This window comes from Bison bison, unplaced genomic scaffold (genome assembly GCF_000754665.1).
Source record: "Bison bison bison isolate TAMUID 2011002044 unplaced genomic scaffold, Bison_UMD1.0 scf7180017864089, whole genome shotgun sequence".
Taxonomy (NCBI): Eukaryota; Metazoa; Chordata; class Mammalia; order Artiodactyla; family Bovidae; genus Bison; species Bison bison.
The window spans coordinates 309,082-321,984 of record NW_011494661.1 but is presented as its reverse complement, the minus strand read 5'-3'; the positions used below and the strand labels follow the sequence as shown (position 1 = coordinate 321,984).

General features: G+C 54.1%; 1 protein-coding gene across 2 annotated transcripts in view; it reads right to left on the bottom strand.

Annotated features, from left to right (window-relative positions):
• MARK2 (MAP/microtubule affinity-regulating kinase 2) overlaps positions 1-12,903 on the bottom strand; it is a 55,543-nt gene that overhangs the window by 7,758 nt on the left and 34,882 nt on the right. Inside the window, exons 2-13 of one of the 2 annotated variants that reach the window (XM_010837969.1) lie at positions 7,677-7,853; positions 7,384-7,437; positions 4,436-4,484; positions 4,048-4,113; positions 3,888-3,958; positions 3,649-3,705; positions 2,737-2,973; positions 2,187-2,306; positions 1,990-2,089; positions 1,800-1,912; positions 723-855; positions 286-467 (exon numbers count right to left, since the gene is read on the bottom strand). In XM_010837969.1, coding sequence (XP_010836271.1) covers positions 286-467; positions 723-855; positions 1,800-1,912; positions 1,990-2,089; positions 2,187-2,306; positions 2,737-2,973; positions 3,649-3,705; positions 3,888-3,958; positions 4,048-4,113; positions 4,436-4,484; positions 7,384-7,437; positions 7,677-7,853 — 1,359 coding nt within the window. The remainder of the gene's footprint in view (positions 1-285; positions 468-722; positions 856-1,799; positions 1,913-1,989; positions 2,090-2,186; positions 2,307-2,736; positions 2,974-3,648; positions 3,706-3,887; positions 3,959-4,047; positions 4,114-4,435; positions 4,485-7,383; positions 7,438-7,676; positions 7,854-12,903) is intronic. The other variant, XM_010837970.1, reaches the window with a different exon arrangement.

The window sequence follows — 12,903 nt, the reverse complement described above, 5'->3', positions numbered from 1 at the left end:
AAGCCCAAAGTGGTCACAAATCCAGCTTCCTTCTTCCCTTTCTACCATAAGCAATGGAGGGGGGAGCTGGGGAGAAGAAAGGATGTTGCTTTGACTCTGGGGGGCAGGGTTTTCTACAGTAAGCACAAGTGGCCCAGGAGGGAAGGTCAGGTAGGCAGCCAAAGAAAGCCGGGTCTGGTTAAGGAAGGAGCTGCCTAGAGAGGGCAGGCCCCATAGCAAGAAGGCGGGGTGGGGGCCTGGGAAGGAGGGCGGGGCTGGCCAGGAGGGGGCGGGGGCATGGCTTACCGTGGAAGGCGTCGGGGTGGTCTTCTTCCTCTCCAGGCCAGGCAGGGGGCTGGCAGGCACTTTGGCTGTGCTGCTGGCCTTCCGTCCTGACTCCCGGTCCTCCTCAGGCCGCTTGTTTTCTGCGTTGCTGCTCTGAGTCTTCTTAGAGTAGGAATTGGAAGTGGGGATGGCAGGGCCAGCTGCTGGGCCAGAGGGACAGTGGGAACGGGTAAGGGTGAGGGAGGCACACCGAACACCCACCATGTGCTTCATGCTTCCTCCTGTGTTGCCAGCAACCCCATTTCACAGGGTTGGAGGGAAGTGTACTGCAGTGACCTGTACAAGGACATGCTAATACGGGCTGAACAGGGACTGAAACTCGGCTGTGCCACCCGAAGCCCCCAGAACCCATCGGGAGAGGGGTGAGCCCCACACCTGCCACTCTCGGAAGCACTCACCCTGGTCACTGAAGCGCCGCTGCTTGGGGTTGGCGGAGACGCTGCGCTGTACCTTGTGGGAGGGGGAGGGGGCACTGCTATTGGCCAGATCAGCTGAAGGCCGGGGCTTCAAGGTGATGGTGTCGCCCTCCAGCTGTGAGAACACAAGAGGGAGGGGTGAAGAGCTGCTTGTGGAAGATCCCACCTCCATGCCACATTCCTGCCTGACACAAATCCACCTGGGCTCCCGTGAGACACACCCGCTGCAAGACCAAAGTGCATTTAGATAAACACAGAGAAAAACAAGTAGCAACGCAGACCCTGACAAACAGCCAAAGACACACCAACCTCCCCACAAAGACCCCTGCCCTCAGAGAGGGACACGGACACACATGCGCGTGTGCGCAAGAATGAGCATTCAGACTCAGAGACATCCCCCAATACCTCTTGAGCAGGCTAAGAACCAAGGAAAGGAGTCTGACACCACCAGGGGGACAGGGAGGCCACACGTGCGTGCAAGCGGCACACAGATGGTAAGCAGGACCCGACCCCCAGAGACCCATGGGTTCAGGTGCAGACACGGTGACCCAGACAAGCAGAGCAAGTTACGAGGCCTCCAGATGGACAGACGCGAGGGATGGATGCGCAGGCCCCCAGATACACACTCCCAGACATGAGCACTGAGCAGAAGCAACAGACTCACGGCTCCTGTGAGAGACAAAGCACCCAGGAATCCCGAGAATTCCCGACACAGAGACACAAAACATATGGAAACACGCCTAGGGGCAACAAAGAACTGACCCAGATGGACCGAGACCCTGTCTAACCAACACAGAATGAACCAGATATACTCACCGTGTGGTAACCCAGACCCAGGCCCGACCCCATCAGCTTTCCTATTGAACCACTGATGGCGATCAGAGAAAGCAAAGGCCAGAGGGGCCTTAGCGACCCCCATAGGTGGGGCTTAAAATCAGTCAGTAGAGAGCACAGCTACACAGCTACTTGGAGATGAGGTCTGCCCTCAACAGCTGCTAGAAGCAAGGGGCTGCTGCTAACAGAGGACAGCACACATGGGGACGGAGCGGGGGCACGCACCTCGGAGCTCTTGTAGCCCAGGAGCAGATAGGTGGCCATCACCTCGTTGTACCTCTGGCTCACCAGTGAGTCCTGGATCTCTTCCCGCGTGTAACCCATGGACACCATCAACTCTGCACAGGAGGGCACACAATTAAGGCGGGTCCTGAGTCCCAGGCAGGCTCAACCTCAGTGCCCAGCACAGCCTCACCTGTCCGCCGGGGGTCCTTGTAGTCAGGGAGTGGCTCCACATAAGGCTTTAATTCATCATCTTCATGACCCACATTCATCCACCGATCTTTCATGATTTGCTGGGGAACAAAGGGAAGGAGAGGGCAGAGAGGGAGAACTCAGCCTGGAGGTTTCCTTGGGACCCAGGACCTGGGCAGAAAGTCTCAGGCTGCTCACCTCTAAAGTGCCTCTCTTGCTGGGATTGAGAATGAGAAATTTCTTGAGCAGGTTTTCACAGTCTGTGGACATGTAGAATGGAATACGGTATTTCCCCCTCAGTACCCGCTCCCGTAGCTCCTATAGGAGGGAAATTTAAATCAGCCAAGGCCAAGGGTTTAAGAAACCTAACATCCAGGCTCCTGACAGTTTGACTGTCCAGGCAGATAGAAACGAAATATGATAGGAGGCAGAGGGCCTGGGACAAGGCCCCTCACTAAAGAGGCATAGATACCCCACGCCCTCGGGCTTGAGGAGCTCGTGGCTTGCAATCCTGAGTGCCTTGGAAAGGTGAACAAATGTACAATTTATCCCAGCTCTCAAGAGAAGAACTGAGATGATGATGCTGGGTACACAATGCCTTTTAATAGCTGCTACCTCTTGTAAGCTCTTTGAAGCTCTGGCTCAGGAAAAATGTAGAAAAGCAGTGAAGGTGAGAGGTTGGGGACAAGACCAGAGGCCAAGAGAAGAAATGAGAATTCAAATGATCTAAGCCTGCACTTCACTCCACCTTGAGGTTCTGTCCATCAAAAGGCAGGGATCCGCTGACCAGTGTGTACAGGATAACTCCCAGGCTCCACACATCCACCTCGGGTCCGTCGTACTTTTTGCCCTGGAAGAGCTCTGGGGCAGCATAAGGAGGGCTGCCACAGAAGGTATCCAGCTTGTTCCCAAAGGTGAATTCATTGCTGAAGCCAAAGTCTGCAATCTTGATGTTCATATCAGCATCCAAGAGCAGGTTTTCTGCCTGGGAGGTAAGAAGGAAAATGTGAGGGAACCAAGTGGACCACACCAAGGCACCGGACAGGAAGGAGCTGAGGGGAACAGAAGAGAAAAAGCAGGAAGTCATCTTCAATCTTAGTACTGTTTCCACCAACTCCAGGGCGGCCTCCAATCTGTGTGAAGACGCTGGGCTGGGTTGGAGGAGGGTGGCAAAGGCCGCTCCCCACACAGGCAGCTGTATGAGGGCTGGGATCTGAAGGCTGAGGGCTGTGAGCTGTGGAAAGCATCCCTGTCAGGCCTGGGTTAATCGTGGTCACCTGCGAGGACTCAGGGGCCCGGAAGACCCAGAGGCAGTCTCACACACTAACATCTGAGGGACAGAGCTGGGAGCGCTCACATCTGCAAAGCAGCTGTGAATCAGCTGTGGGACAGTCAACCCTGTCTCCTCGGCTGGCTGCCAGACCTGGCAGCACCTGAAGAGGTGGAATGGCAGAGGCTCTCCGCTCGCTGGCGGGAATGGGAACCTAAGTCCAGTCACACAGGCCTGTGTCAGAAGCAGCCCTAGGGGCTTCCTCATCATCTCCAAAAAAATTACAGGCTAGAGCTTCCCTGAACATCAGGGTGTCATGGTTCTGTCACCGTTCACAAAGGTGAACGGCCCAGCCCTGACTCGGACGCGGGAGACGAGCGCGTGCCTTACCTTTAGGTCTCTATGAACAATAAACTTCTGGTGACAGTACTGCACAGCAGACACTATCTGAAAGGAAGGAAGAGGGGTCAGCCCGGAGGCGGCCGCACGGGCTGGGGGAGCTGCGACCCTGTGACCGGCTTCCAACCTGCCACGTTCCGAGGCTGCTGAAAGGCAGGCAGCGACTCCCTGTATGCCAACCCCCCAGAGCAGAGGTTGGGCCCATAGCCCAGGGAGGGAGTCACACCCACCTGGCGGAATTTGGCTCGAGCCTCTTTTTCTTTCATCCTGCCATGAGCCACTAGGTAATCAAACACCTCTCCTGCAAGTGACAGGAGTGGGGTCTACATCAGAGCTGGCTGGAGCTGGGGAAGGCAGGGACACAGGAGCGAGAGGCAATTCCATACCTACCTCCACTGGCGTACTCCATGACCAGGTAGAGCGTTTTCTCAGTCTCGATCACTTCAAATAACTTAACTGCAAGAGCAAGGGCCAAGCTCTGAGTCGGAGCAGTAGCAGGGGATCACAGGTCAAGCCCCGACATGCACAGGGGCATCCTCAGAATAAACGTTTCCTCCCCTCCCATTCCTGCTCTCCCGAGGACAAGCTCCCCTCATGGCAGCCACACCTCTAAGGATAGCCCTGAGTGCCAGGGGCAGAGCCGGACTGAGCTGGGCCGCCCCAGAGGCGTCCTGGAAGACTCCGGACTCCAGCCGGCACCGCGCCTCTGGGAGGAGGACTACATGTGGGAACTGGAGACGCGAGGTGGGGGAGGGAGAGGAACGACAACGGTCCTCACCTATGTTGGGATGGTTCAGAACCTTCATTATTCTTACTTCACGGAACAGCTGGAAAATAAAAGAGCAGCAGGGGTCATGCCTGCTCAGCTTGCTCCCCTCAGGTCCCCTCCAAACAGATCCATTGCTAGGATGCTTTTTGCGAAAGAGCAAAGAGGCAGGGTGAAGAAACAGTTTGGCAGTCCAGCTCTTCCACACCCGTCCCCAGGGGCTGAGGACCCGAGTGGAGAGGAGAGCAAGAAGGGTCAGCTCAAGGCCAGCGGGGCTCTCCCGACCTGCATCCTCAGGGGCAGCATCTGGACCAGCCAGCTGCGCCCTCAGGCACTGTCTACTCAGATCCAGCCCCCCAACAGCAGACGGTTTTGGCTGGATGCCTCCGAAGGAGGGAGCGTGAGCCCATGGACATGAATATTTAGAACCTGAGCTGCTCCTACGGTCCACAGACAAAGCAGACTCAGTGTGGTCTGTGTGAAGGGGCAGGGAGCTCTGAAGGGGGACCCCACTGTCTTCTGACTTACGGAAGCCAGAGGGCTCGGCACTCGTGGGTGCATCTTTCTCTCTTGGGCCTCCGGGTGGTGACAGAAGAAGCCACTCCTATATATAGCTGATGCCAATTTTAATCAAATCCACCTACACACACTCACGCTCTCTTTGTGAAACAAAATCAGGGACTCCAAACCATACATTTCCATGAAGAAAAATGACAGAAATGAACCCCATTCCCTCTGCGGGGGCCAGAAAATCGGGGGTGGGGTTTTGGTAACTTCTAGGCCTTCCCACTTGCACAAGGAGCAGAACCAGCTGTTTTGTGTTTTTGTTTTTTGAGGGGTGGTATGGAGACCTAATTTATTTTATAGGGAAAAAGTGAACCTATCTTTTTTTCCCCTTTAATGAAGTCCCAGAGCTTTCCTGAGCTAGAAAGGAAATGGGAGACAGGTTTTCCAACTCTTGAAAACCTGATTCTGACCTTCACTCCCTTTTCCTGTTAGAGCCCAGGTTTTTCCTTGCTTTCTTCCCTGGCCCAGGAGATAAAGTGGATGAAGAGGCAGGAAGTCCTGGACACCACCTCAGGGGCAGGAGTGGGTAGCAACACTGAAATGGGGCCTGAAGCCAGCTGCCAGGGTTCCTCCCCTGAGGGCACTCGCTGGGCCTGCGAAGAGTGCCCTCCTAGGGGAGCGTGGACTTGGCTGAGCTGGGTTAGAGCCCTGAAGAGGCCAGCTTCTTCAAGGTGTGTCGTTTAGGGGTTGCTGCCGGGATCAAATTTGAACAGAGTGATCTGGCCAGAGTCAGTCTGGCCTTGGCCACGGAGTGTGTTAAAAGGGACACCTGTCTGGTGCTGGTGTCCTCCAGCCAGTCAGGAAGAGGCAGGGAGAGAGACAGGTGGAAAATCGGACGGCTGATCTGACGCTGGCAGCCCGACACGCTCCCAAGACTGAATGGCCCACACCAAGTTGGCTTCTGCTCTGTGGGGTCCGAGCCAACGTGTCAAGAGTAGCCCTCTTTCCCTTCCTTCCGGAAAGCTCCCAGCAGGGAAGCCCTGGTGATGAGAGCCACATTTCCTCTGACTCAAAGAACCTTGAGCGGATCCCAGGGGTAACAAAAAAAATAGGAAACACCTTGGTTTTGGCCGTCAGCGTGTCATGGCACCTCAACCCACTCTAATTCTGTGAGTGTCTCAGTAACAACTCCCAACCCCGAGCCCCAAGCTTCCCAATCTCACTGTAGTTGGCTCTGTTAGCATGAGGTTATACCCTCTCCTAACCCAAGTAACACAATGTGCTCATGAAAAGGAAAGCTCAATCTGCCATGAGATCAAAAGATCTGGGTTAATCAGGGTCAGAAAATCTGAGCCAGGGTCATCTGGAGAATGAGCAAATCTGACTGACCTGAAATGGGGCCGCTTTCTGGGAGCCCGTTGGGAGATTTCTTCCTTCCCCTAAACTGCCTGAGCCCGTGGTCGGGGGGAGAGGGCTGTTTCCAGCTCTACACCAGCCAGTCACTGGTAAGCTGTCCCTCCTCTGCAAATGAAAGCCTTCTTTCCTCACTCCTACGTATGTGGTGCCACCTGGAGGGTTCCTTGACCAGCTAGTAAGACCTCAGTTTCCACTGTAAGTCAAGGGAAGCAAAAGCCTCACCTTGCAAAGACTACATGCAAACGACTTTGCAACTGTTAGTCAGGAGGAGCCTAAAAGTGAGAAGGAAAACTGGGAGTACCTGTCCTTAATCTGCACGTACTATCAGAGGCTTTTGACACTGGAGTTCAGTTTCTAAAAACCCCAGCCCTCCATTCCCATTCTCTGAAATGGAGCTGGCCCAGAATCCAGGGGCAGGTTCTCTGCCTCCTCTTATCCCTGTACTTCGAGACCCACTCCCCTGGATCATTCCAGATGTTAAAGCAATTGCTTGTGTTTCGAGTAATAGCTGTATACATGCGTTTTTGCATACGGGCTGGTCACAAGCCAGAAAATAACAAGATGCAGGAAGTAGGTCAGACAGGTAGGCCAAGGGGCTGGGAAAGGGCAGAAAGACTTCTAACGAGCCAGTGCCTGAGGCCAGGAAGCCCAAGCAGGAGAAGTCGGCACACAGGATCCAACAAAACCCTGAAGATAGCAGAGCCATGGAGAGGGATAGTGGGGACAACAAAATAACCAGAGAATCTGAACTAGGGGTTCCAGTGTCTGTGTGTGTGCTCAATAATGTCTGACTCTTTGGGATCCCACAGACCATAGCCTGCCAGGCTCCTCTGTCATGGAATTTCCCAGGCAAGAATACTGGAGTGGGTTGCCATTTCCTCTTCCAGGGGATCTTCCCGACCCAGGGATTGAATCCGTACTTCCTACACTGTGCCACCTGGGAAGCCTAGGGGTTCAGGAGGAGGTCCAAATGGGATCAGCAGATGAGTGACTCCTGACAGAGGTTTAGAAAGAGACAGCATGTACTGTGAGCTTACTTTCTGGAGGCTGGAGGAATTCAGCTGCGTCTTGTCAATGATCTTTACAGCTACCTGCACAAGAGACAAAAAAGCCCGAGATTATCTCTTTGACCAGGCTAAGATCAGGATTCAAATCTGCTTCTTCCTTCATATTTCCGCCTTCTTCTGGCCCTATCCCTCTGAGTATCCCTCTCTTTTCAGATCTCATTTCTGCCTGATAAACAGAAGGCTGTCTTGGGGAGTAGCCCTACCACTACTGCTGGGGTATCAACAGCGGGAGATGCTGCCATGTCCCCAGGTCCAGCGCTCACCTCTTTCCCAGTCAGGATATGCCGAGCCAGCTTCACCTTGGCGAAGTTACCCTTACCGATGGTCTTGAGGAGCCGGTAGTTGCCGATATGGGGCTGCTCGTCAGCAGAGGTGGCTGAGTTGCGGCCCCGCAGCATGTTGGACTTACTGCTGGGCTTGTCGAGGTGTCCCAAGGGGGGCTGCCGGGTAGAAACACGCACACCTTGAAGTGTGCCACCCTTCAGCTCCCCACGCCCTGGCCCTTAGCTCTCTGCAATAAATCGTAAGAGGCTGGGGTAGGGGGGCAGACGCCAGGAGGCTGGGAGGCATGCAGAGAGCAAGTCATAAGGCAGGGGAGTAAGAGGAGAGGGAAAGCGAGCCCCACTTCACTCCAGAAGAGCACAGCCGGGGTCCAGTGTCAACATCCTACTAGGAGCCGTCCCATCCCTGGCTCCACTCTCTGGCAATACGTCCCCGTGAACAGCCCAACAGTTCCTCCTCCTCGTGTAGGGGAGCGCTGCCTACTGCCCTCCCTGTGGCCTGCTCACACTTTAATCGGGCGAAAACTGAAGACTCGCAGGGGCAACGTCGTCAGAATTACTGCAAAGCACTCGGCACCCAGTGCTTTACATTTATCTTTACCGAGTATGACTTTATGTTGATTCGTTGTCTATCTCATAAGAATGGAAGCTCATGAGGGTGGGCACGTATCATTTATTCACTGATACAACCCAGCACCTAGGTAGCCTGGATTATGGTAGATGCTCAATAAACACTTGTGCAGTAAAAACATGGAATGATGGTCTGAGCAAGGCCCTCCTTAGATATCCCCTAGCTCAAGTAAGGGTGTGAGGAAGCAGAAATGACAACAATTGGCACCAACAGACACATAAACATAACACAAAAAAAGGCATGGTCCAGATGAAAACATCCATCTGTATGAAGACCGGTATGGCCCTCAGAAGGCTAAATGTAGAGTTCCAAGTGATCCACTCCTAGCTACACACCCAAGAACAACTTGTACACCCATGGACGTTCATAATATCCCACACTCACAATCGCCAAACAGTGGAAACAACGCAAATGCCCATCAACTGACAAATGGACATACAAACTGTGAAATATCCACACAGTGGAATATTCATGGGCAATTAAACAAAGAAAAAGGAGTACCAACATATGCTACAACACAGATGAACCTTGAAAATGTTATGCTAAGTGAACAAGACTAGCCATGAAGGACTGCAGGCTGTACAATTCCCTTTATATGAAATGCCTACTCTGGAGTGGGCAAATCCAGAAAGACAAAAAAAGAGATGAGTCTAGGGCTGAGGGGACTCCCCGAAGGGGAGGGGGCCTTAGGGATGACAGCTAAGGGCTGAGGTTTCTTTCTGCGGTAATGAAAAAATTCTAATGAATTTTTCATTAGAATTCTGTGACTGTGGTGACGGATACACAGCTCCATGAATTTACTAAAAGCCCCTTAAGCGTACACTTTAAAGGGTGAACTGTATGGGATGTGAGTTACATCTCAATCAAACTGTTAAGAGTCTGGTCTAACGCTGGTCAAGAGCCCTGATCTGCCTCTTCAGAGCACCCGATGCCACTGCTCCAGCATCACGTGGGTCAAGGGCAGCCAGAGCCCTGTCCCAGAGCCATCCAGAGTTGTCCTGGAAACTTCAAGGATACAATCTGGAAGCAAGCAGTGGGACCAAAGAAGTGTGCCTCAAAGTTCTTTCTTTCACAGTCCTTTCTGGCTCTCGGTGAAACCCTCAAAAACCACAAAGAAATGACTTGTTACCACCCAAGGAACTGTCCAGGGTTCCTCGGCAAGGAGCATATGCTTCCCCAAACAGCTGCTTTTCAGCCCTAAGGGGCCACGAACAAGGAAAAACTTCCCTCTGCCCCCACTTCCAAGAGAGGAAGATGGGTGGAAAAGTTTCCTTGGCAACCTCTAATTCACCTCCTAAGTTCCTGGTCACGCCCCTATTTTCTGAGGATATGAACCAAAGGCAGCAGGAGTCCGGCAGTCACCAAGTCCTAAGAGTTTGGAATGAGAATTTAGTGTTGACCTGAGGGTCTGGGTCCTTCGCTCCCAGAAGCTAAATCTGGGCATCTGACTGCCCATCCTGAGCTCGGCCCCTCTGTCTCCATGTTTCTCAGCCCTGGGGCTGCTCTGTGTGGCACAGCTGGCCAGCACCCTCTCCCCACTCCTCACTCCCAGGCTCAGCTGCACACTATCTTCAAGGAACAGCAACAAATGTCCTCCATACTGGAACAGAGAGGCGTGATTAAGAGTACAGGTGGAGAGACAGACTGCCAGGGTTCAGGTCCCAAATCTGCCTCTTACTCAACACATGTTAATTTTACTATCACCAACAACGTCCTTAAGAGGGAGATGACATTACTACAAAGCAGGAAGAAATCCTAAAAGATGACCGACATGGGATGATCCCACGTGTGGGTGCCAGCAGATGGTCTAGTGGGTGCCAAGGAGCTCTGTCCAACAGACTGAGGTTCTAGGTCAGGTTCCCCCCACTTACTAGCATTAGTTTCTTATCTGTAAAGTGGTGATAAAACAGTCCTATTTCACATTCATTAGGTGACAGAAAACATATAAAATGCCTTTAGTTCAGTTCAGTTGCTCAGTCGTGTCCGACTCTTTGCGACCCCATGAACTGCAGCATGCCAGGCCTCCCTGTCCATCACCAGCTCCCAAAGTTCACTCAAACGCACGTCCATCGAGTCGGTGATGCCAGCCAGCCATCTCATCCTCTGTCGTCCTCTTCTCCTCCTGCCCCCAATCCCTCCCAGCATCAGAGTCTTTTCCAATGAGTCAACTATTCACATGAGGTGGCCAAAGTACTGGAGTTTCAGCTTTAGCATCATTCCTTCCAAAGAACAGGTAAAATGCCTTAGCCAATCTTAATAAAGAACAACCATGATTACCATTATTTTTGGATCCTGGTGGCTCAGACGGCAAAGAATCCACGTGAAATGAGAAGATATGTGGGTTCAATTCCTGGGTTGGGAAGATCCCCTGGAGAAAGGAATGGCTGGGTGACCCACTCCAGTATTCTGGCCTGGAGAATTCCATGGACAGAGGAGCCTGGAAGGCTACGGTCCATGGGGTCGCAGAGAGTCAGACACGATTGAGCGATTTTCATTTCACTTCAAATGCTACACAGCCTGTCTGCAGAGCCAGAAGTCTCACGGTCAACAAGACTTTCACATCTAAGTCAAGTCCTCCCAATCCAGCTGCAGCTCAGATGGAGGCCAAGAAATGTAGGGTCCCCCCGCTGGGGAGATGTCCCTGCTGGGGAGAGGTCCCAGCTGGGCATTGGCCACCTTGCCTTCACAGGAAGGGACTCGCCAGGGCAGCTGCAAAGGGTTAGTTCCAAGCGAGGTCTCCAGGACACTCAAAGAGAAGGTTCCGCCTGTCTGGGTCCCAAAGCAGCAGAAAACGCTGGGGCATGTTCTTTGATTTCCCCGCTCTACAAGTCATACGTTCCCCTTTCTGACCAAACCACTCAACTCTCAGGATGCCAAGGACACAGTCCTTCTCTCACCCTTCTGCCTCTTCCATGTTGAGACACAGTTCCCACAGCAGGGATGAGGGACAGGAAAAAGAGAAAGTCCTCAGTAGGTAACGTTCCTTGGACCAGGGCCCTGCACCAGGCGGCTTCTCTGAAGGCTGAAGCAGAGGCGGGGGTGCAGGTGCGACCACGGAGACAGAGCCTTCCACGGCTCTGACTAGGCCCCTGTAACCTGGACACAGACCTCACCAACAAGGTGGGAGGCTGATGACTGGCTGTCCTTCTGGGCCAACTAAACAGGATCTGGCCAGAACCACGCTCTGCCCCCCACCTCCATCCTCCTTGCACACAGACACAGAACACGACATCCTCCAAGCTCTGGCCAACACCACAGAATGGGCAGGCCCCAAAGGTCTCAGGAAGTCCGCTGAAAGTAGACACCATGGCCCTCAGGGAGCTTTCAGAAAGAACAAGGGGTCACCCTGGGAGGTAGGATTTGGAACCAAACAGCAAAACACGCAAGTTATTTAGCAGGCCTGACTGAGAAGTTGGGCCTAAGCAGCTTTGGGGTCCTCATTAGAGGAGAGGGGAGAATTTAGGGCATGAAGATGAAGAAAAACAAAGTCTTCTATCCAGTGGGCCCTTCAACCTGGGATCTCAGAACCAGGCCTAGGCGTGTTGCCAGGTTCGCCCGGAAGACAGCCTCCACCCCGAGCGGCCCGGCGCTGACTCAGGTAGGCAGGGCCCCTTCCCTAATGCTGGAGGCTCTGACCAACAGTTCCTCCCAAGAAAACCTCACGCTTTGGGGCCTTGAACTCAGGGCTGGCCTCGAGTGTCCCGAGACTTCCCCAGGGCCGGGAAGGGGCCAAGCTGGGAAGGGCGACAGGCGCTCCTGGGCCAGAGGCAGAGTGCGCCTGGGCCCTGTGGAACGGAGCAAAGCTGTCCCTTGGGCACTGCCCGGGGGCCATCCCGGCTCTGTCTCCCCTCACCGTGGCACTCGTGCGCCCACCCGGGGCCGCGGCCTGTCTCGTTCCTTTCCTTTCACTCTGGCCAGGCCTGCTGACTCCACCTAAGGGTCGACTCTTCTCGGGATTCGCCCTCTTCGTTCTTAGCCCGCGCCTCTTCCCAGGAAGGGCACTGCCTTGCGCTAGCTAGTGCCTGGCTCCATTTAGCAACTCCTCAAGGATCCTGTGTGTGGGGTGGGAGGGATGAAAGAGGAGGGGGCAATTCCACAGCAAAAAAACACAACAAAAACAGGGGGAAACATACCCGGCTGGAGAAAGGGACAAGGACTACCAGCGACTTCCATTCAGCAGAGCCCAGAGCAGAACCTGTCAGGCAGCGAGGGCAAAGTACAGAGGCCGGGAAGAGCCAGGCCCAGGGCGGGGGCTGCTGGCGCCGTCAGCCACCCTTACTCAGCTGAAGCAGGCGACACCTTCCACCACCTCCTCAATGAAAAAGAGCGCGGCAGCCAGGCCGAGCGGCTCTGGGAACCTGGACTGTGTCGCAACCGAAACCACCACTAGCAGAGACAGCCCGGGCTTGGCAAGGAGAGGGACGGGGACAGAGCCCCGCGGCTTCTTGCAGGCCGGGGCCGGTGGCCAGGAAACCCACGCAGTCCTCGGACACTGCCCAGGAGCCAGGTGGGAGGAAAGGGGCCCGAGGGGAACGGGAAGGGAGGGAGACAGAGAGAGAAAGAGGCGGGTTTAGATCC